Source organism: Athene cunicularia (genome assembly GCF_003259725.1).
Source record: "Athene cunicularia isolate RWA chromosome 1 unlocalized genomic scaffold, athCun1 chr1_part1, whole genome shotgun sequence".
NCBI classification, from domain to species: Eukaryota; Metazoa; Chordata; class Aves; order Strigiformes; family Strigidae; genus Athene; species Athene cunicularia.
The window spans coordinates 67,599,920-67,623,379 of record NW_020799091.1 but is presented as its reverse complement, the minus strand read 5'-3'; the positions used below and the strand labels follow the sequence as shown (position 1 = coordinate 67,623,379).

Here is a 23,460-nt window from a genome sequence, read left to right as displayed (position 1 = left end):
AGTTACTTTCTCCTGACTTCTTTTTTAGCAGATGCAGCTTATGAAATTTAGAAACAGTTAGGATGGGTAAAGAAAACTGCTTTTCTGGCAGCCTGGGAAGCAGGGGGTTAAATAAATTCCTGCAGATTTTTTAGGGAAATATGGTTATGGGTTTCACAGAAGTGCCTTGAGATAGAAAAGCCTAATAAGGGAAAGGATAGCAACCAATGTGTTTAGACTGGGAAATATGAGATAGTATAAAGGTCAAGAAAAGAAGAATTATGCATCAAGGGATAAAAATCTGAAAGATCTGAATGCCCAATTCAACTCAAGCAGCTGGATGTAGTTTGGACCTGTTCATAACAATTACTAGTGGAGATGGAAAATAAGTATGTCAAAGAAAAAGTAGTGTTCATTCTAGAAGGGTAATGATAAGGGATGCTCATTGTCATGACAGACTGATGTAGTGGGAAGCAGTTGTGTGCAGCAGTGGGGTGCAGACAACAGAGAGAGAGTCTTTGGAACCAGACATGCTCAGCTGTCAGGCTGCAGAGATGGGGGAAACAGAGGGAAACATGGGCAGGCAGCTGGGTGCAAGAGGGTCCTCATTTCAGATACTGCATAAAAGTACATATTAGCTATTTCATATCATAGATATGAGTAATTTCTCGAATGTCGGAATGAATCTCTTTCTCTCTTTTTCAAAACAAAATAGACAACTGAGAAAACACACAAACCTATAACTGCATTTGCTTTTTTATTTTTTCCACTCAGCAGCTAAAACAGTACTTGAGAAACTAAAACTTTTCCTTGCTCTTTATTTACAAAGGTAAAAATTAAATAAATGGAGAGAAAATACTTAAACTACTAACACATACAGACTTCCCAGAAATATTTAGTTGCAGGAAGAAAACCAGATGATCCCAATAGACATGTGAAATGCCATTGTAGTGTTAGTTTGCAATTTTGCTTTGGGATCTTAAAATATTAACTGTACAGATTCTAATAATAATCTTACAAAATTTATTTTCACAACTTTTTAATATGTGCTTTCTTTCCCTCCTTAATTTCTAAAGCAAAACACTCACCTCTGCCACCTCAAATTTTATTTCCAAAGGATAAAGGTGTAATAGAAGTGGAGCTTGGTAAGTACAGACTTTAAATTGTTTTTAAAGTAACATCTTGCCATGGTCTAGTGAACATGCAGATTTTCAAGTAGATTTAATGATGGAATTTTTCATTACAGTTTTGGACCATAATGTTTACCAGATTTAATTCACTCCAGGCACAGTGATGTGAAGTTAGGTGAAACTGATGGGTTATTTAGGCATTAAGCAGCAATTCAAAGGGATTTAAATAACCCATTCTACCTTCACTAGGATAGACTAGGATTACTCACATGGTCAATTCTAAACCTCAGCTGAAGGAGTGACAGCTTCTGTCCACTTCCAAGAGGGCTTTAACTAAATCCCTTGGGACTGTTTGATGGTTCCCCTAAGAGAGAAGGATGGACTATTCTTGCAGCTAGATATACTCCTTGTTACTTGGGAGACAGTGCTTGTGTCCCTGTTGATGAATGAAGGAGAGTAAGGGACTGGTCGCTGGCCCCGAGGCTGAGAAGCACTGCCTGCCTCGTGTCCATGTTGGCTAGTGTCTGGCTGGAAGATACTGGGAGGGCTGAAAGACAGGATCAAGGAGTGAACTTCTTAGAAATAGCAGGTTGGAGAGCCCATGATGCGGAGCTTGGTCCCTGTCTCCTTTTTGTTTAGGACCATAGATGTTCTCAGTGATTCAGATTCACCCTGTGTAACTTGCAGCATCAGAACAAGGTGCTTGTGGTAGGAGTGAGAGCCCTCTGGGGTTTTTGTATAGTCAATGGATAAAGGTAGACCTCTCCAGAAAATGACTAAGCCCATCTGAAACATAAATAGGTAGCCCAGGATGCCTGTCTCCTAGGGCAGGTTGGGTGAATCTGGGCTGCTGGAAGAAGAGATCGCAATCACCACTCCACTGTTTCTGTTCTACAGCAAGGCTGCTCTGGTAGCAGGTACTGCAGGGGCCTGGGGCCCTGTCTGAGGTAACATGTACCATGACTCAGAGACTTGCCATGTTGGCTTGAGTCCCATTCTTTTTTCCTCTTTCCCCAGTTGCTTTGTCACTCAGATGATCTGTGCTCCAGGACCATCTTTCTCTAACAACATGGTCTCTAGTGCTCTGTGGGCTCTGCCCACCCCTCTGGGACAAACAATTTGCTGTACTGGTTCTATCGTTTTCTATTTGCAAAAATGAAGGGATTTCTCCATGATCCCTAATACCAATTCAGGATGTAAGTCATAAGATTTGTTAATTTTATTTAAGCCCTGCTTAGATACATATTTGGATGGAAGTAATTTGAAGTGTTTTAATTAAACCTTCTTCCTGTGCAATGGTGACTCTTACTTTGGAATAAATATTTCCTAATGACAAATGATTAATAAGTAATTTCCTGGTTTAGTTTTGCTTGGACTGGTTTACTTCTGTCCAGCTTGAATAAAATCCAAGATAAGACTCTGCACAGAAGATTTATGCAAAATAATATATACTGAAATTTGATCATGTTATTACCATGTCCATTTGTGTGTAAACCAGCATTTACTTTCCATGTTCCTCAGTAGTTGAATACATGGGTTAAACATCATGAGTAAAGTCTACAATGCCTTCATTATAACAAATATAAATAATTCCCTTTGTAATCCTTGGTGTTGTGTTAGAGCATTTGTTAAAAAATCTCGTTTTACTATTTCTTTTCAAGTCACTTCTATGCATCATTTTGTCAGCAGTAGTTCAGAAAAATGTATCAGAAGTATTAAGACAAAACTTGCAGGTGGTATGAAGATTTGTAGAAAAAAAATGTTATGAGGAAAATAAAATTACACTTGTTTTTCATCAGGGTATGTTTACATTTCTCTGTATCTTGATTAGGTGCTGCTCTGTCTCTGAAATGTCAGGCCCGCCTGGGGATTAAGAAACAGCCAATAGCTGTTGTCACATGGGATGTGGATAACATCCCAGTGAAATACTCAGATTTTTCAAGATTTCATGAAGAAACTCATTTGTAAGTACATATAACACAGAATAATCTTTCTTCTATGCAATCTGTGCCATTAAAGTCAACGGTACCAGCTCTTTCTCTCTCTATTAGTTTTGAAGGACGTGAGCAAGAGTATTACAGAGAGACCACTTTGCATATTACTGAAATAAGAAAGGAGGATCTGCAGACAAATTTCACATGTGTTGCAGTGAATGAAATGCACAACACAAAAGCCACAGTGACATTACAACTCAAAGCACAATGTAAGGGTAGGATTTTAAAATTTTGTTTTCTTAAAGTTTGCACTCAGTTTGAAATATATTGGTGATTTTATTTTATTGTTTCTGTTAGTAAGAAGAAAAAACAGCCTGCTTTCTCCCTACATATTCAAGCTGGTGGCAAAATTCTCTTGGCTTCATTAGGTCATGAAAATCCTTGGGGTAACTTCTGCTGGGGGTGGGCGGCATTACTCAAATGATATCAGAGAGAGATTAAATATGCAGAGCATGACTGTATCATCAGCCCTGTGACGAGAATATCCTGTTTCTAAGATATTTCTGCTTGGTGTCAAATTCCCCTTGCCTTGAAGGCTGACAGTGCCCTTGGATTTGAAGCACACTGGTATAGTGCAGTCTGCTTTACAAAATACTCAGGCTGTAGAGGAGCCTCTGCAGATGAGAGACAGGAACTGTCCTCTCCTTTGATCATCAGTGTTGCAATGCATTGTGAGGAGCAGAGATCATCTTCTTTTGAGAATTAAACTGTTCCTAGTGTGGAACCATAGCAGAAAATAGGGAAACTTTAAAAACAAGAGCCTGAGCTTCCAGTTTGCCAGTTTACTTGCTTTCTCTCCCATACCACATCAACTGTTGTGCCTTGGTTTTTGACTGAATGTTAAGTGGCATGACTAACTTCTGTGATGTCTGGCTTTATCCTCTCTCCCTCTGAGCATCTCTGTGTTCTGCCAAACAAGAAAAATCCAGGGCAGTAAATGGTGGGGGCTGGGATGGTCTTTAGATCCTATGGGATTTTTTTTTTTTAATAGGGATAGCCAGATCCCTAAGCACTGTTGCCAGCATGAATGAGTTAGATTCTTATGGCAGAAAATGCTATTGTGTCTGTGAAAGCACAATAAGAAGCTGAGGTCCTTTCTTAACCCTTCATATATGCTGAACCACCAAAGACCTTGAGAAGTAATCCCAGGGCCTTTAGCAGGGATTAGTTTTCTGTAAGAGAATGGTGGGAAGAGTAAAATCAAGTGTATAGTGAACACAAGGTGTGCACAGGTCCAGGTCCTGCAGTATTCTTGACTGTTCATAACTTCCTACAGGATCATGGCTTCAAAGAATATATATTTCCTTGCCATTGCCTAGACTAGAAGGGATGTAGGTGAATTATAACAGAGGATAGGGCATCATCCAGCAGGATAGCACCTGTTCCCCCCAGAGCAAGGTGGCAGGAGATGTTTTGGTTGGATATTACTAAGTGAGTGTGAGTGTAGCATCAATCAGGAAGCTGGAAGCACATCAGCTCTGCACTGAAGTATCTGAGTGTGGGAACATACTTGCAGTGAGAAGGAATGAAACTAAGTTCCAGCTTGCTCTAGTTCAAGCAATGCAAGTCCTTTATTTGCCCCATATTACAAATTATATGAAGGGAAGACTATATTTAATATTCTATCTTCATCAAGTGATTCATCAAATCTGATTTCTGCTGTAGACAAATCTGATTTTGTTTTTTATCCATAGGTCTTCAGTAAATGTTCATGAAAGCTCTTGATTGTGACCCCTCCTTTGCTGCTGCCTGTTTTGTGTGGATATCTGTCCCCTTCTCCTTGTTGCTGCTATTGTCGAGATGCCTGCTTCTGGTCCTCAGCACTGCTGGTGTAAGCAGTGCTATTTCCAGAAATGGTTGTGCTCTGCCTTGGTTTTCTTCACTTGCTCCTCACAGAGCTGAGCAATATTTATGCTAAAACAATGACAACTTGCCTCTAAGTATAATAAAAATGCTGAAGGGTTTGCTTGTGCCTCTCATCTTGTAAATGTGTAATAAAAATGTGTACTCTCATTCTTTTTTTTTTGTGTTTTGTTTGCTTGTTTATTTTTAATGGGAAAAAAAAGTAATGTGGTGGGTTTTTTTAATATATGATTGTTCCTTAGTGTTTCCCACAGCACAGCTTGTGTCTGCTAGTTACTCTGCTGCTAATACTCTTTTTACACAAGTTCCTGCTCTGTGTTCTGGTTGGTGGTGTGTTGGTGTTTTGTTTTGGTTTTTTTTGTTTTGTTTTTTTCCAGGGCATTCAGTACGGGTTACATTATCATTATTTGTAGCACAGATCTGCGATAGAAAGTAAGAAATGAATAGGTGTTGTGCGACTTACTACTAAATTAGTCCATTTTGGAGGCATATAATGAACTAGATTAATGTTGTTTAGCAGGACAAGTCACAGATTAAGGAAGGACGCAAAGATGCTGTAAGCATTGCATTAAAGCTCCTCTGCATTAGCACTTGTTCAGTTTTACAGTAATAGTCTGTGTCTTCAAAAGCCTGCTGAATAAATGATTTGTCTCACCATATGGAAATTTTCCATGGGAACCAGGGATTAACTTTATTTTTCTGAGTCATAACTGAATGCTATAAGTCCTAGTTCACTGTTAGCAATATCATTATAATTAACCCTAACAATTTGCTTTGATAGCAATTGTAATCCACATAAGAATAAAAACTGCCAGAGAGGAGTAGTGAGAAAAGGAGGAGTTTCTTTCACAGTCAAGAGTGGTGAGAGCTGTTTGTTTTTGTCTCCATGGAAAACAAAAATATGCCCTTAATACTGCCAGGAGCGGATGGCATTGACAAAGCTGCTTAACATTTCACAGGGAAAGAAGTATATTTTCCAGTTTGGGATATATACTGTGTACATATGTATGCATTCTGTATTATGAAAAAAGTATCTATCTCAAGTGTCTTTTCACTTATATTTTCACATGGGAAATAAATGCTGCTAAGAAAACCTGATCAGCTCTTTATCAGGAGTAATGCAACACAGCCAGCTCCTTTTGGTGTGATTTGGTGGTATTCAGATTATGCATATTATGTCTTAGACACAGGGAAATCAGACAAATCCTTTCCTTGTTTTAACAGAAGAATTTAATGAGGATTTGGTTATGAATTTTGACAGTCTCTGCAGCTATGTTCTTGCCTCTGTTAGGAGGTGCTAATATCCCTACATCGTTCAGCTGCTGCTGCTGTTACATTCAGAGGTTGCTTCTCCTGCTGAGGAGGATCTTTCACCATTTTGTTTTCTCATCCACACCCTGTCTAAACTTTGATCACCCCTAGCCAACATGGAATCCACCCTTCCACACTATTGCCCATCCTTTCTCTTCCCTCTTTGCCTGAAGCTGTTTGGTATCTTCTGACTCCCTCACAAACACTTGTTCATAAACACATCCTTCCTGTCTCATAATACCACTTTACAGAAAATTTAGGCTGTCTCATTTTATCCAGATCTTTCGGTCCTATATCTACCCTTTAAACTCCAGAGATGGTGATCATCCCAGATTTTACATTCCCACTCTGCTACAAGACATGTGCTCTCATGTGCTCTGAGATCATCCACGTAACTTGTGTGGTGTGCCTCAGGTCACTGTAAGACTAAGGAATCTGTGACAACTTTTAATTCCCTTCCACCTTTTGTGACAAAGATGTAACTAGTCTTGCTGGACATCTGGCAGCACCTGCTAGACTACCCCTAGTTGCCCTCCACAGCTGTTTGTTATCTCTGATGCTGGACAATGCTACCTCTCAAGAATGAGAAAACTAACTGGCTACACTGTTCATGCCAGTTCAGCCCATTGATAACTGCAGTGAATCAGTGCTCACAAAGGTAGCTCTGCTGGCAGAGGGAGGGAAGCTATTAGCTCCTGAGGCAGAGGCAAGGACAAGTAATTGGAGAAACACTGAAAGTGTTAACTCCTTCTACCAGCAGAGCTAGGTCAGGACAGGCCCATCCCTTCAGCATTCCCTTTAACCTGTCTGCTAGGGAATACGTGGACTGTCTGAATAACTTCCAAGTCATTCTCTTTTTATTAATGCATAAAATACCACTGGCTTTTAGTTCCTCAACTTGATTCAGGGCTTGTTAAATAACTGGAGGTGGCTTTTCATGTGTCTGACCAACAAGCATCATCTTATTTATCCCTGAGCACTTCCTTAATTCTCATTCACAAGGAAGTCTAAAATGCCCAGAGGACCACAAATCTTTCTGGTGTGAACTCTCTTCACTGGAGAATGCCAGAAATTCTAGTCATTTGGAGCAGAGATAAAGTTCAGCCTAGAATATGAGTTCTGTTCTTCCTCAAAGATATTTAATGGCAAACCTAACCTTTTGGTTTATCTTTAGTAGACGGATGTGGACAGGAATTCCAGACCCAGATCTCTGCCTTTACTATCTGGAAGTGCGTCCACCTTAGAAGCCAAAGAAGTTACAGAAAACTGCTGTTCTTCCACAGTTTGCCAGGAAATCCTTCAAATGTTGCTTTCTGACTTGTTTTCTCTGGCCTCTCCAGTATTGTTTCTTGTGAGCTGATAGTTCTGTATTCCCATTGCACTTTAATATAAATAAATAGTATTAGAAGGCAATCTGCTCATGAACTCTCTGCTGCTAAATGATGAAGCAAAGTCAAATGAAAAAACAGGATCTGTTTAACCTTGTTCAGTGCCTCCAAAAGTGGTTTGTGACCCTTGGCCCCATTGTGCTGAAGATAGCTGGTTTATTCCAGAGAAATGAGAGGCTGAGTCAGCCTTACTGGGAACTGAACCTGCCCTTCCAGGAAGACCCCCGTGATGTCCTTCTCTGACACTTTATAAGCTGTATAAGCACAGGAAATTTATTACTTCTTTTCCAGTCTTGGTCTAATCAGTAAAAAATCAAATGTAAACAGCATTTTTTAGGTTCATGATTGAAGGAGTTGTTGTTGGAACCTGTTTCTTCTCTAGATGTTTTATAGATACTTACTCAATGCATGACAACAGCATTTGTAATGTTGTGGTGAGCACACTTTCAACAAATGAAGCAAAAAGAAATAGTGGCAATCTCTGATTCTTGAATCATCTTCACCAGATAGTGGAAGGGGTTTCTGATTTTATCTGTGTGTGAATGTATTGACCAGGAAAATTGATCAAATAATAAAATTTGAAGTGGTATATAAAGTTTCTTCTTGGGCATCATGTGACACTTAAAATTACAAAATATAAAAGAAACTGGTTCTTTTCTTGCCCACTTCAATATTATTGGAAGGTGGTTTCCCCAGATCTCCTAGTTCTGGTGAGGTATGCTTCATCATATGCCTGATGTTTCTTTCTTCCTTTAAATGGCAAATAAAGAAACGAAATAGTGTGAAAATTATGTCAAATTTGCTTTGCATCCTACTAGAGGAAAGGGAAAATGTACTTGTAAACTCTTTATGAGACTATTGCCACTAATCTTCCCTCCAAGGGAATAATGAATCCTCTTTGTGTAACTGCTGTATAAAGCTTTTTAATGTCAAACTTGTCTATCTGGAATGCATAGTGTTTCCAATACTGAATCCTGGGTGAATTCAGTATGTCCAGGATATAGTTCAAAATTATCTTCTTCAGCTTTGTGGCTGTAACAGTCTATGGATTAAGCTTCCATCTTTCTAGTTTGGAGAGTATGAAATGACCTTGGGTTTACCTCCCATTGTCTCTCGCTGCAGCAGAACTAGACGCCATCTAGAGCATGCACATATCTAGATTGACTTCTGCTCTGTAAATCACAGAACAACAGGAAAAATTTAATGCTACAGAAATGCACCTATCTGGGTTGTGATAGAAACATAGCTCTCCCTAGAAGAGTGATTATCACAGTCCTGTACTAGACTTAGCTGCGTGCACACAGAGCTGGTGACTGCCAAAATTATGGAATCATAGAATCACAGAATGGTTTGAGCTGGAAGGTCATCTAGTTGGGTTGTCAAGATCCTGCAATGGGCAGGGACATCTTCAACTTGCTCAGTTGATCAGAGCGCCATACAGCCTGACCTTGAATATTTCTAGGGATGGGGCATCTACCACTACCCTGGGCAACCTGTTCCAGTGTTTCATCATAAAAAATTTCTTCCTTATATCTAGTCTGAATCTATCATCGGTAAGTCTTCATCTCTGAGGTGGAAGTGGTCAGATGCAAGAGCTCTTCCATGAGGGAAGTTTGAACTAAAGTGGGGTGGCTCCTTTCTTTCCCCATTGTCCTTACTTGTCATTGCTATTTTATGCTCCTTGACCTTCTTCAAAGGAAAAGGCAGGGGAGAGCATCATCTGCCTCCAGCATAGTTTATTTTTGTGACCAGGACATGTTCTGTTCTCCTGCTTGTTCTGTGTACTTTGTTCTTATCTTGCAGATTTTATTATTTGCACATGTTTTTCTGCACCCTGTTTGTGCAACAATGCCAGAAGCCTCCGCTTGTCCTTTTTTGTGGATGCTTAATGGTTCTCATGCATAGGCTTAGAATCCTTACAAAATGCTTGAACATTGTTGCTGATTATGTCATTAACAGTTTTACAACGTTACAAAATACTTAAACATCATTGTCAACTGTGGTATTTAGTGTAGGTAGGTCTAGATTCATCGGAAGTAAATATTAATTATATACTGCTTAGTATGGTTCTAGTTTAGGTGTCTCTGTTGGCTACACCAGTTGGAGAAGGTTAACTTCTCTATGGCTAACAATATATTCCTCTTCTTTACAGTGGGTCTTCCTAACGTCATCTTGATCGTAGGATCTCTAGTTCTGCTGGTTGCAATAGCAGTCTCTGTTATGCTTTATCAGTCCTTCCGAGTTGATATCGTCCTATTGTATCGGGAGATATTTCAGCCCTACTCAGTCAAGGATGGTGAGTAAGAATTGAGCCAGAAAGTTTAAAAAAAGAAAAAAAGGCAAATCATAGTGAAATATATTTATTTGATAGTTTCTTACTAACTCATATGACAACTGAGCCTGATCCTTCGCTTTCTCAAGCCTTTTGAAATTATTTAGATAGGAGGAGACATACACAGCTCTGTTAGTGCTTTACATTCCCTTGTTTCCTGGGTTCTGTAATGATGTATTACATTAAAGAGGGATTCAGTCCTGGTTTTGTATTTTTTTAACAAAAGTATTTGCCATGAAACAGTGAATGACAGTGAAAATCCAATTTACAGAGCTATTAACTGTACTTGTTATGTGTTCTCTAAAGCAAAGGAACCAGCCTGCTGGCTAATGTGTTAACAAGCATGTGTTAGAGCACTACAGTTTTTATAAGCCAAAGAGAAAGGTACCAATATTGTGCGAGACACTTCTGAGGGGAATACATCCATCCAGCTTTAGGGGTCCACGTGAGCTCAAGGTTAAGACATCTAAATTTAGTTGTGTGCAATGAAGGTGTGCACATGCAAGTTCCCGTGAGTGAAACCTGGAGACCTGGGGCTGGGTTCGGCTGTCAAACCATAAGCAGCTAGTGCTGTTGGAGCTCTGTTAGGGCTTGAGGGAGACCTGAACTCCTCTGCAGTGCCAGCTGAAGGGCAGGCAGTGACTCATGACATTATGTGGCACATGTTTTTAGGTGACCAAATCAGGTCCTCATCAATAAAATTAACAGAAGCTAGGCAATCACTGGGACCTTGCTTCAGTGGTCTAAACATGGGCATCTAGAGCCATCTGGGATGGCCAAAAAAATGGACACATAACACAGATATGCTGGATGTTGTAGACTTCTGGACCAGGGTCTGGAGATCAGGCAGGATACCATAGGAAGATTCAAATGGCACGAGATGTCATATGTTTAGGCAACTCAGCTGGGCCCCTGGCATTTACATGAGAGTATTCTGAATCACTCTAGAATGCACCAATTGTGATGACCAGTTCTTCACTGATTGTAGCAGGAGTTTAGACATCTAGCTTTCATGAGGACACCACACTGGCATTTACATTTTTAAAACCTGAAGCTGGCTTTTACCACAGATGTCTGCATGGTAGGTTTTTACACCTGATCTAGTTACTTACGTTCTCTTTAAAGAGGAAAGAAGTATGCTTTTTAGGGCAGTTTCCATTTACATATATTTTGTGATAAAATGAATCAGATTCTGGAAATATCTGGACCATCCAGGATGGTCTGGACCATCCAGGATGATCTGGACAAAAAACCTCAGATAGCAATAAAAGAAGAGATATGATCATCTCCACTGGAAGAAAAGAAATTAAACATTTGGGATTAGAAAACAAATGCTGTAATGGAAAACATACATGAGAGAAATGAAGAAAAGAGTGAAGAAGTATTTGACTTTATATTGACTTGGTTCTAGTTGTAAGACTACTTCCTGAGTAACGGAGCTTTTCACTCAGAAACATGATATGTTGTGGGAATGATGAGTAATTTCTTCAAGGTGGAAGAATTTAAGTGGCATGTCTTGTCCTGAAACACAAAGGCTGTTAACAGGCTATTCTATCATTGAAATAACAAATGCTGAGCTTCATCTCTATTTCATGCTAATACATATTGATCAATTGGATTCTTACTCTATGTACTCTGGGATAGAGCCTTAACAGTACAAAGGCCAGGTTCTCCAAAGTTACAAACACACAGGACATAACAATTGAGCAGGAAAAACACCAGATATGCAGAGTCTCTAATTTCCAAACATGCATGAAATCATATACTTTATTCAGATTAGCAGGAACTTCTACTTAATCTATTTCAAAGACAGATATTTTTATCTCTCTTCTAGATTTTGCAATTGACAGCTCTAATTCATGTTAACACAATACACTTTCCACTTGTCTTGCCTTACAGATGGGAAGATATATGATGCATATGTTATCTACCCAAAAAGCCACACCAATGAAGCTAATTTTGTGGAATATTTTGTTTACCAAATCATGCCAGATATTCTAGAAAATAAATGTGGATATAAACTGTGTATTTATGGGAGAGATATATATCCTGGAGAAGGTAAGTTTCAGATCAGATAATGCACTGAATGACTTGTCAAGCTTGAGCAAATTGTGGTTCTGTCCCTTTGAAGCTCCCACATGTTCCTGATCTTGCTGTTCATGTCCTCAGCAGCTGTGTGTCTGCTCTTTCAGGCAGGGTGACACTATGGCACTCTGTGCTTGGTGGTGTGCTAAGAAACACAAGCTGCAGAGCAGGGGCATAGATTGCTTACCATCTTAGTGGGTCATGCAGGAAATGTGACCCCAAGTTTGACTCTTTTAAACACACACCTGCTCTTTGGGTAGTGTAACTCTGCACAGCCATTATCTGGGCAAAGCCACAACCAAACCGTGTGTGAGTAGTTCTACAAGACACGGAAGAGGAGAAAACCACAAGCTAAGTTGAGGAATCAACCTTGCTGTTATCACTCAGAGTTTTTCAACCTGTTACGAGGATGTCAGACTCACGGGAAGTTCAGCTTCTGTTTACATGACCTACTTTCACTTCACACAGTTCCCAGCACTAATTCAGGGGAGAACTAATATTCTTTATTCTTGCTTCCTTGTCTTTCAGAATGGAATAATGTTAATTAATCTGTGCTAATTTCCACATGGACACCTCTATGCTATCTCTTATGATTGCTGTCATCTAGGTGCTCTTTGGTTTCTTCCAGAGCTGACTTGTCTGTTTATCTTGTGCTCTGGTTATTGTGTGGTCCAGATCTCTCCCTGTCAGTAAGCAGACATGAAGCCAAAGCTGGCACATTTTCTGTTACACATTTCAGAAATTATCTGCATTGGGCCAGTTGTCACTCTGAGATCTCTGATGTCCTCTTCTGGAGAGTAGCAAAAGCGCTGCCTGGCCTTGGGAAAAGCCAGTACAAGAAGAATGTAAAAAAACCTGCAAGACTTGCTGAGTCAGACCATTCCCAGATGCAGAACAAGGAACTAACAGTGGCTCAGAAAACTGTCAGTGATAAAAACTTATACCACCTCTTCAGGTGATTAGGGTCAGGGCAATATTTTGTTATGGGACACTACTCTCAAACTGGTTTATGGGTGGCAATCCTGAAGAAAACTGAGCATGGCATGCGACTGAGGTGAAGATTGTGGGACTAGCAAGGGCTCTAATAAGTTGGATGAAATCAAAGACATTTTCACTGTATGAAGGCATGAATGGATGCCTGTAGACCAGGAGGACAGAAGACTCACCAAGCCAGGCTTGGACAGTGAGTAAATTTTGTTTGATTTGTTCGGCCTGATTTAATCAAAACTCTAGAAATGTCATGAGTATTGACCATTGTCCTTCTTTTTCTCTTCCTGCCTACTTGCCCAGCCTTCTTTTTTTCTCTTCCTTGTCCACTTTCATGCCCCAAAATGCTTTCACTTGTTGTGGAAAAGCTATTCTAAATCTGCCAGCCACTGGAAGCACTTAAAAGTTCTCTGCTTCCAGGCAGACAGACTTTACCCATATGCTCCCCAGTTCTTGTTTATCTTATGATCTTGAGCCTTTAATTACCAGGCTTCCAAATCCAAAACCTTACAATTAAAATATACTAAGCAGAGTAAAACAGGAAATGCCATTTAGAGTTACTGTGATCCTTCCTGAACATGTATAATATTTTTCACTGTAAAACTCCATGTATTTCCAGGAAAAAAAAAATAATTGCAGTGAGGATATAAAATGGAATTATTGTTTCAAGATATGCTTATCACTCTTGGTTCCAGAGCAAAGCTTTGTTACTTGAAACTTGTGTTCTTCCAGTAAAAAGGGAAGTTAAACAGAATGATTCAAGTGATAAACAGCACTGCAGAGCTGTTGGACTTCCATTATGCTTCCCTAAACTAGCATTCTTTTTGTTTCGTGGTCTTCCTGATCAATGGCATTTTCTACAACCTAACAGTTGCTTGAAGAGGTGCAAAGGCAACTATTAGCCAGCAAACCAAGAGTTTTCACCAACATCACCTTCTACTCCATTCTTCTCATGGTCTCATTGTCCTGCCAACTGCAATCCTTACTGCAGAATCTAACCAAACACTGCCGGAGCTGCTGTATCTGTAACACACAGCACCAAGCAAAAACCAGAGGAATGATTATACTTCACCGGAGCAATGTTCTGTGTAGCCAAGTGTCCTATCTTCATCAGTAGCCATGGGCAAAGGATTGGAAAAGACTTTAAGAATATGAAAAGCTTATATTATACTTCCACTAATGTACTCTCCCAGCAGTATGTAGACTTCAGATGCTTTTTTGAATTTTTGATGATGTATGATCAAGATGAATTTTTGTGTATAATAATTGCTGGTGGATTTTTATTTCACAATATTTCCTGTCACTTTCTGAACACAAATAAACTTCTAACATTCACAAAACATGTTGCAATGAATCCCTCGGTTGAAGTATTTGCAGCACGCAGTCCCATCTTTCCTCTCGCCACAAGTATGGTATCAGAAAACCAAATGGAGAAGTGCATGCCTTCCCAGGTCCATGGTCTTTTAATCTGAGCACAATGGACTGCACCTCAAAACTAAGATGTTTTTTTAAAAGATTTGTTATTATGGGAACTCAATGTTTGACAGTAGCTGCTTACCTAAATTTTTCTTAACTTCCAAAGGAACCATTCTCCTAACATCAAGAAAATTCAATGAAAAAGAAGAAAATGAAAGGAGTTTGAATTGGTGAACATGTCAGAAAGGCATCTGTGTTCACAGAATACTCTCAGAGTCAAGAAATAAGACAGAGAAGTCATTGAAAAGGTTCTCTTCCTGGCTCAAGAGCTGAAAAACTTTGCCTCTCTGAGACTGAGAAGACCCTTGCAATGGGCTGGGCAGACCCCATCAAAGGAAAAGAGGATGCATATGCAGCTGGCTGATGACATCTGCAAATCACTGGCTTTGTCATATAATTGTGATGTGGGATTTCCTTAGCTCGGCTGTCACCTTCTTTCTTTAGGCCCAGCATTACATGCTCCCACCAAAACAACTCCAGCTTTCATTCCACAGATCACAGGAATCTCTTCTAACTGGGCTGAGCATTTCACTGGACAGACATTTACCTGCAGTCTTCCTCCCACAAACATCACAGCAAGAAAATCAAGAAAAGCAGATCCTGGAGGCTTGATGTAGAACTTTCCAAGCTGGCCCAGAAGTTTCTCCCCATAGCATGCTGGCTTTTGAGTTTCCCAGGTTTAAAACCTCCAACATCACAGTCCCAGTTGAGGTTTATCAGCTCTCCCTAACATGTCAGTGGGACAGAAAAACACCTTTAATCATGCTGACATAGAAATGCCCTGCAATCTATATCCACCCCTGCAGGGCAGAAGCCAACCCAATGCACAGGTTAGCTTATAAATGAGCTGGTTATAGCTCAGAAGAACACTCCCTCTGTCGGTAAGTAAGGGTCTTAGAAGCAAGTCACCCAAAAGTCTCCAAAATGACTAAGTTTTCATGGGTAAATATTTCAAGATCAGACTGTAAAGCACCAAACTCGTTAGAACATGATTCCTTACATGAAAATTATTGATTGAGTACAAATTTGATGCAGTCTAGATCTACTGAACTTTACCCTAGGTTGTTGGATTAGAAATTCTTAATAATTCTTAAGAGCAATGAAAATTTGAATGTTTCAACCAAAGAAAACATTTGAAAAGAAAGGAAATCTTTGGTTTGGTGGTTGTTTTGGTGGTTTGTTGTTTTTTTTTTTTTATTTTTTTTAATTTTTTTATGTTTTTATGTTTTGGTTTTGTTTTTTAAAACTTTTTTTCTTATGAATGGACTGACGTGAGACAGAAGTTATTTTCTGGTTAAAATGCAATGCAAATGAAGTGCCTAACCACAGAAGAGTTTACAGAAGAAAGTTCAGGGTCTCATCATTTTCTTGTACATTCCTAGATACAGCCAGTGCAATTGAGAAGAGGATGCAAAAGAGCAGACGTCTGATCATCCTTCTAACATGCCAGCTGATTAATTGTAAGGAACATGCTTATGATCAACACATTGCTTTATACAATGCTCTCATTCAAAATGATACAAAGGTGATCCTTCTGGAAATGGAGACAATTGGGACTTATGAGAAGCTTCAGGAATCTCTTAGGTTTATTGTTAAGAGGCAAGGTACCATCAAATGGAAAGAGCAGCACACTGTGCACCCACAGTCATCCAATTCTAAGTTCTGGAAACAGGTGAGGTACCACATGCCACGGACACTCAGGTCCTCATACTCAGCTAACACTGGGTGAACAGTCTATGAAAATACTGTTACACCACTAGGGTGGACCACATGCCTGCAGCTCTTTATCATTTCAGTATGTACATCATTATACAGTCTGGAAGTCTGACCATTTCTGAACTTTTTTCAGTCCTTCAACTGAGTAATGATACAGTAAACTGATGGAAGAGGTCTGGGGAACTGAGAGAAGTTTTTATAGGTATGGAATTTCTGTCAATAAATCATTCTAGGCTGCGTGCAGAATTTTGCATGACACAGGAAACAAAATGTACCTATGCTCTTAGTATATATAGTTGTACCTGTAGCTGAAAGTTATGATTCTGTATAGCTGAATGCCTTGCAGGTTTGCTTTACCTTTCTAATGCAGTTGATAAATACCTTCTGTATTATTTGAATAGAAAGCATAATGTGTATTCTGCAACTAGAAAATATAATGTTCTGCTTTTGGGGTTTGGTTTTTTTTTTCACCACTTATTCTTTCTTGATTCAATAATAATACTCAGACCATAAGATTTTATTTTTCCTTAGTATGGATGCCTCAGTAAATGCTCTTTTAAGACTGATGTGAATACAGCATTTTAAAAAAAATGGTGTTAAGGGGAAAAAATACACTGATATATACTTATAAGCATTTTAAAATATTTTACATATATATATTAAAATGAATCTCACACAAAGGGGAAATTTTAAATCTTTCCGATACAACAGACTTTCCATTGCTCTTGTTATTATCTCCAGATAGAAATAATATTTTAAAATTTAAGGTGGATTTTGTACACTGATAGAATTCCTTTAAGCTAACTGAAAAAAAGAGACTACATTTTTATAACAGGCAGTATCCCTTTTTTTTCCCCCCTTGCCTTGACCTTATGCCTCGTTACACTTTCTTCTTATAGGGAATACCCTGAGATGAGAAGGTCAGAGCCAAATCTTGTAAGTTCAGGGGAGTATGAACAAAATGTGTTCTAGTACAGATATCCTTGCAAACTTTAATCTTTTCAGCTTTTTAAAACCAGGAATTTTCTTCTGTCAGAGAAGGCTTGTTTTTGAGCTTCAGGCTTGCTACAGAATGGAGTTAAAAAGTGAAAATTAGATGCAGAATATTTAATGTTACCAAATCCAGGCTTACAGAACAGACAAGTCCTTTTACTGTAAAGTTTTACTGAATGTGGATCTTCAGACTTATGGATAACTATCCGGAGTAGGAAAAATGTGTATGCAATATTTGTAAGGATTTTTTTCAACATGAAATTAAAAGATCTATGGCAAACTAAACAGCTTTTCATTGATGAGTTATATTTTCAAGTGTTCATGCACTCATCGCTCACTTCACCACAACTGTAAGACATCTAATGTTGCATTTTATTATTGTCTCATTAGATTGTGTGCAGTGTTGGGTCCTGTTCCTAAAGATCCCTCTAGATAAACTTCACTATCTCTGTGGAAGCTCCACAGAATGGATTCATGCCAATGTAAGAGACTAGGTTATTCCTCCAGTAACATTTCTTCCCACAGAAAGAATATTAATCCTAAGGCATGTTTAAAGGCAGGAAAGCCTGTTGCTTTACACTATGAAGATTTTCACAGCAGCTCCTGAGCAAGACAGAGTATTCACTTCCAAGATTATTACAAGATCAACTTTTAGTAGGGTTTGAGTCTTGGGCACTTGATGAGACAGAAAGGATGATAACTGAGTATCTTGGAAACAAAAGTCTAGGACAAATTTTGAAGCTGGAGAGGGATGAGAAGGTACAATGAGGAAGTACATGGGGTCAGCAATGAACCAAATTACTCTGAAACGTACTGATAGCTCATTAACTTCTGTTAGTTAGGGTCTTGTAGTGACATTCCTTTTCTATCAAGGCTTATGGTCAATCAAGAAAAAAAGAGAACAATATCAAGCAAAATCTGACAACTCTTACTGTAGTTTACCAGCAGTGAACAGTACGGCCTTCACAGAAAGAAAAGGGACAATTTCTGAGAGTGACAAATTTTACAGAACCAGGGGTAACTATGTGACTGTAATAATAACAAAAAAATGCTGCAGTGGTCACTTCTTTTTGTATTCCTTGGCGGCTAGTAAATAAATCTGAGATATGCATTAAAATTAATGTTTTTCTATAGGTGTTAACACATTTGTAGTGTTAGAAAGAAGTAATGAAAAGAACTGTGGAATACTTTTACAACATTAGCACCACTGAATTTTGGGCTCCTCAGTAGAAGAGAGACATGGATGTACTGGAGAGAGTCCAACAAAAGCCAAGAGTTTGGTGAAGGGACTGGAGCATCTCTCCTACGAAGAACAGCTGAGAGAGCTGGGACTATTTAGCCTGGAGAGAAGGCGGCTCCCATCTGAAGGGAGGGTGCAAAGAAGGTGGAGTGAGGGTCTTCTCAACGATGCCCAGTGACAAGGGCAGAGGCAAGGGTCACGAACTGAAACAGAAGAGGTGCCCTCTGAACATCACAGAACACTTTTTTATGGTGAGGGTGACCCAGTACTGGCACAGGTTGCTCAGGGAAGTTGTGGAGTTTGCATCCTTAAGGATACTCAAAAGCTGCCTGGACACAGTTCTGGGAAACTGGCTCTAGGTGGCCCTTCTTGATCATAGGGATTGGATTAGACAACCTCCAGAGGTCTGCCATCCTCAACCATTCTGTGATATGGGACTTGCAAAGAATCTAAATTTTCGAAAACATGTTTTTGAGGAAAATTGGCAATTTTCACACTAGGCAATCTACCGTAGTGGAATATTAGAAGGACAGTCTGTCCTGTGCAAATAGTCTCTCACCATAGAAAGCTCATAGAAAAATCAGTTTGGATGCCTAAAGCTTAAACTACACAGAACAAAAGTAATTTTGTTGCTGAATTATAACTTCCATGTTGAGATTTAATGCTATTTAATTACTGCCCTGTGCTTCCCTGGTTTCGTACCCTCAAGGGATTCCAGAGAGCAGATTTGCTCTCACTTGTTAATAGAGCAGTGTGACCTTGCCATCTAGTGGATGAACAGGCATCAAGACATTCTGAGCAACTAGAAATCGGTCTAATAGCATTAGAATTAAAGACAGTGACATTTTCGTGGTGTACATACTGCTGTAATCTCCCGAAACCCATACTGCATTACTTGTAAACAGCAGCTCAAGATCTGGCATTAAGAATACAATGCTGACTCTCTTATAATAACATATTTTGAAGGAACAGAAGTGTCTCCCTGCCATATAACTGCAGTCATACATAGCTGTATGTCCCCACTGTAAAATCTTATCTCTGGATGTTTCATATCTGAAAAATATATGCTGCACTTCTGGCAATAAATAAATAACAAAGACACAGGAATAAGGATTGACTTAACTGACTCGGACACCTGTGGTGAAGCTCCTGGTGACTTCCAAGGTATGAAACCAGCTCCTGCTAATATGAAGTAGAATAACTGCAGACAGCACGTAGAATGTACCACCCTCCCCACATATGCATTTAATATACACCAGCCCTTTGTATGAACATATTCAATGGTTTGGCCTTGAGGTCTCCTATACTGTTGAGATTTGATGTTCCCACAGCTCAGGGAACCACGACCCCTGCTGGCTTCTTCACCTAAATCACAGTCCTGAAAAGCCAGCTCCTGACACATGCAGGGAGAGAGTTTTACCTATATTTGCTTCACATGGTTGTGAAGCCCAAGAGTCTGAACACTCAAAAGAAGTTTTTAGAAGTTTTTGTAGCAAGCTATTATTTGTAGTTTATGCAACATTAATTTCTTACAGCATTGGAGAAAGGTTATGTTTGGAAGAGAATATGCAAAATTGATAGTATATTCTATAGAAAAACTGTACACGTACAACTGTATGTTCTTGACTCTTTCAAGGATTAAAAAACTACAGCTGTTGTGTTAGAAACATGTACTCATGTGTTCCCTTTTCTCACTTTAAAGCGTGAGCTACCTGCCCAATTTTATATGAAAGATAGAATTTGTTATATAGCAATTTATTCTTTAAAACTGCTTCTAGTCTGGGACGATTACGAAGCAATCCTCCTTGAAGACACTTCAAAATACACAAAGGAGAAGATGGTGACTGGATTTACAAAAGGCATATCATGCACATCCATCTGTGCTGTGGACGATGGAGAACACTGGATGCTGCATACCTTGAATTGAGCAAGGCCTTTGACAGAGTCTCTGTTGGTGAGATATAGATAAGTGGACAAAGATGAGTGGAAAAACAGTGGGACTGAAGTTTGTGGGGGAGCAACACATGATCAGCATAGAAACATCAGCTCACAGCAAATGAAAAGTGACATCCCTCAGGGACTGATATTGGTACCACTACTGTTTAGCATCCTTATTAGTGACCTTGGCAATGGGACAGGCTGCACAAACCAAACTGGGTAAGTATAGTTGGCACACTGGAGCACAGGGCTGCTGTTTTGGAGCAAGGGCTGCTGTTTTGGACTTGTTCAGTCCAAGGCATATGCAAAGTGCTGCATCTGGGGTGGAATAAATCCATTCAACAACAGAGCCTGGAGGTCAACACAAAATAGCTTTGAAGAAAGAGACTGGATGTCCTGGTTAACACTAAGGTCAACCTGACCTCAGTTGACACTGAGACAGTAGTGTGTCTTTGTGACAAAGGCAAGCAAAGGCACCCTGCACCTTACTAGTGAGAATGTAGTTGAGGAAAGTAATTATTCCCCTGTATTCAGCATTTCCAAAATCACCTCTGGAGTGCTAGGTTAACTATGCTCCCCAGTACAAGTGAGGCATTGACATACCTGAGTGAGTCCAGGGAAAGACCACTAATAGCATAGGACACAGAAGGAGAGGACAAGAGGTCCTATTTCTGTCTACAAGAATCTAATAGAAAGATAGAGAGAATGGATGGAGCCAGGCTCTTCTCAAAGGAACACAGTGATAGGACAAAAAAGCAACTGGCACAAATTAGAACATGGGAAATATAAATTACATATTAGGAAAAAAATTTTCACCATATGGATGGTCAAATGCTGGAAAATGTGCCCAGAGAGGCTGTGGTGTTCTGGTCTCAGCTGTACGTGACCTGAGCAGGGGCTGGACCTGATGACCTCCAGAGGTCCCTTCCAACCTGAATTATTTGGTGGTGCTATGATGTGGAGGAAAGTTTGAAAATGTGCAACGTTGATATTTGAAGACTTATGTGAAATATATGAGGCTCCAATAGACATGTTATCAGTCTGGAATCTGCTTTTTGACATCAAAGGCAGATAATGCTGAAAAAAACATGGAATGTAACTTAACCTCCGCTAAGAATTTATATAACTGTTATACAGAGATGACAGAGGTAGATTAAAAAGGACTATTACCAGTTAGAAGCAAACAGGCTTAGACTGTGGTTGCAAGAGTTGGATGTGTTGCTGTTTATAATGGAAATAGTTTCACAGCTTAGGTTTTCAGTTAGCACCTCTGTGTAGTGCATGTTGGATGGAAAGGAAGATGTGAAAAACTGTGAGAAGTAACTGGTCTTCTCTAGCTGATTGGTCAGGTGGACAGAGATTCATACAACAATTTGTTTTTCAATATTAGTGCAAACTTTCATTTTCATCATGGCATTTTCATAATGAAAATTTGATCTGTATTTATTCTCAGTTGTTTCTTCTCTATCACGAGGCTATGACTTCTCTAATAGAATTGTATTAGTCTGCGGACTGAAAAGTGTAGCCTTTATTCTCCTTTCATACACACATATCTCAGAGCTAGCTATGACATCGTTGAAAGGACTAATTGAACACAGCGTTTTCTACAACACAGATGAAAGTTCAGAAACTTGAGAGTATTTCAAAAGGATATGAAAGCAAATGAATGTCAGAACAGCTCATGGAAAATGTTGTAAAGAGTGATTTTTTTTATTTTTTTTTTAAAAGGATGTTTCCGAACTGTCACTATCAAGATTAGCCTGTCAAAGTAAAAAGCTGGTGATATTTTACTTTACCGTTTTATTTGTTGGCTGTTTAATTGCTTTTTGGACTCATGTAAAAAATCATCCTCTATGATATATGCTTTCTTTTAAGTTTTAAAATCAGGCACTGCATCATAAACCCCAAAACCACTGCAAAGTACCTTCTATACTTTTAAAAAGTAGTTATACTGAAACAAATTCTTAGCTGGCTTTCCAGTAGTTGTGCTGATTTACACTAGCTAATAATCTGATTGCTTTTATATGCAATTGTTTCAATCTGTGATGAGGAAAAACTCTCTGGGGTTTCTTTGCTTTGCCTCAGCAGTAAGTAAAGCAAAGTAGTGAAATCCCTCCTTTTTTAGTGTAACCTGCTTGTTTTACCTCTGAAGTGACAGCTCCTGTTGCTATTGGGAATTTCTACATTCCCAGCTGTCCTGGGTAGCTGTCACCAAACAAGTTTCTGAACATGAAAAGGGTGATATGAAAATAAAAGAAATCCTGAGGGGATGATTCTTTTCCTGCCACTATCAAAATAACTTTATTTAGAAGTATAGTGAATCATTGCAAAGTACAAATTGAATAAATCATTCACGTGAAATAAGCAGTGGCAAGCATTCTCGGGAACAGTACTTAAATGGGAAATACAGCTGTCAGAAATCCCTGATGAAACTACAGTTCCAATATATCAACATTTAGCTAAAAAGCAGGCTCAGCTACTGCCATCAGGGCTTATTTAGAAGCGAATCCATACAGTCCCTTTGCAGTAACAGAGCTTTAAAATGTTTCATGTCCCAAAAGCTTGTATTACTCTCTCCCCAAAGGGGATGCTCTCACACAAAAAATAGCACTGATATCGGGACATTTCTAATCAAAGTATTGTAGGGTCACATGTTTTGCCCTGTGTCTTTTCCTGCGGACCATATTTTGTAATGGGGTATTTTTTTATCATTATCATTTTGAGGTCTTTGCAGAGTATCAGCCTTTCAGGATACAGTTTATCTCTTTGCACATCTTCATTCTCAAAATGAAGCGAGGGGCGGAGGAAGCTGTGGCAGTGATACAGGTTGCTATATTCAGCTCAGTATACACGTTCCTAAACCTCCATCCTGCTTCCATCGCACTTCTTGGAAAAGAGTCCTGCAATGGGCATTCAGCAGAAAAGCGGAGGAAGAGGCGTTTCGACCACAGATAACCGAAGACATCACCTCCTTATGCTTTTTTTTTTTTTTCCCCCGGAAGGTTGTGAGAGGCACCCACCCCCCCAC

General features: G+C 39.4%; 1 protein-coding gene across 1 annotated transcript; it reads left to right on the top strand.

The window, feature by feature from the left end:
* The first annotated feature begins 357 nt into the window (after window positions 1-357).
* On the top strand, window positions 358-16,763 carry IL1RL1 (interleukin 1 receptor like 1). Its single transcript, XM_026845888.1, has 7 exons — window positions 358-404; window positions 1,018-1,124; window positions 2,941-3,073; window positions 3,161-3,312; window positions 9,818-9,961; window positions 11,897-12,055; window positions 15,928-16,763. Exons 1-7 carry the CDS (start codon window positions 358-360, stop codon window positions 16,272-16,274), a joined length of 1,089 nt encoding a protein of 362 aa, XP_026701689.1. The 3' UTR covers window positions 16,275-16,763.
* Window positions 16,764-23,460: the final 6,697 nt, after the last annotated feature.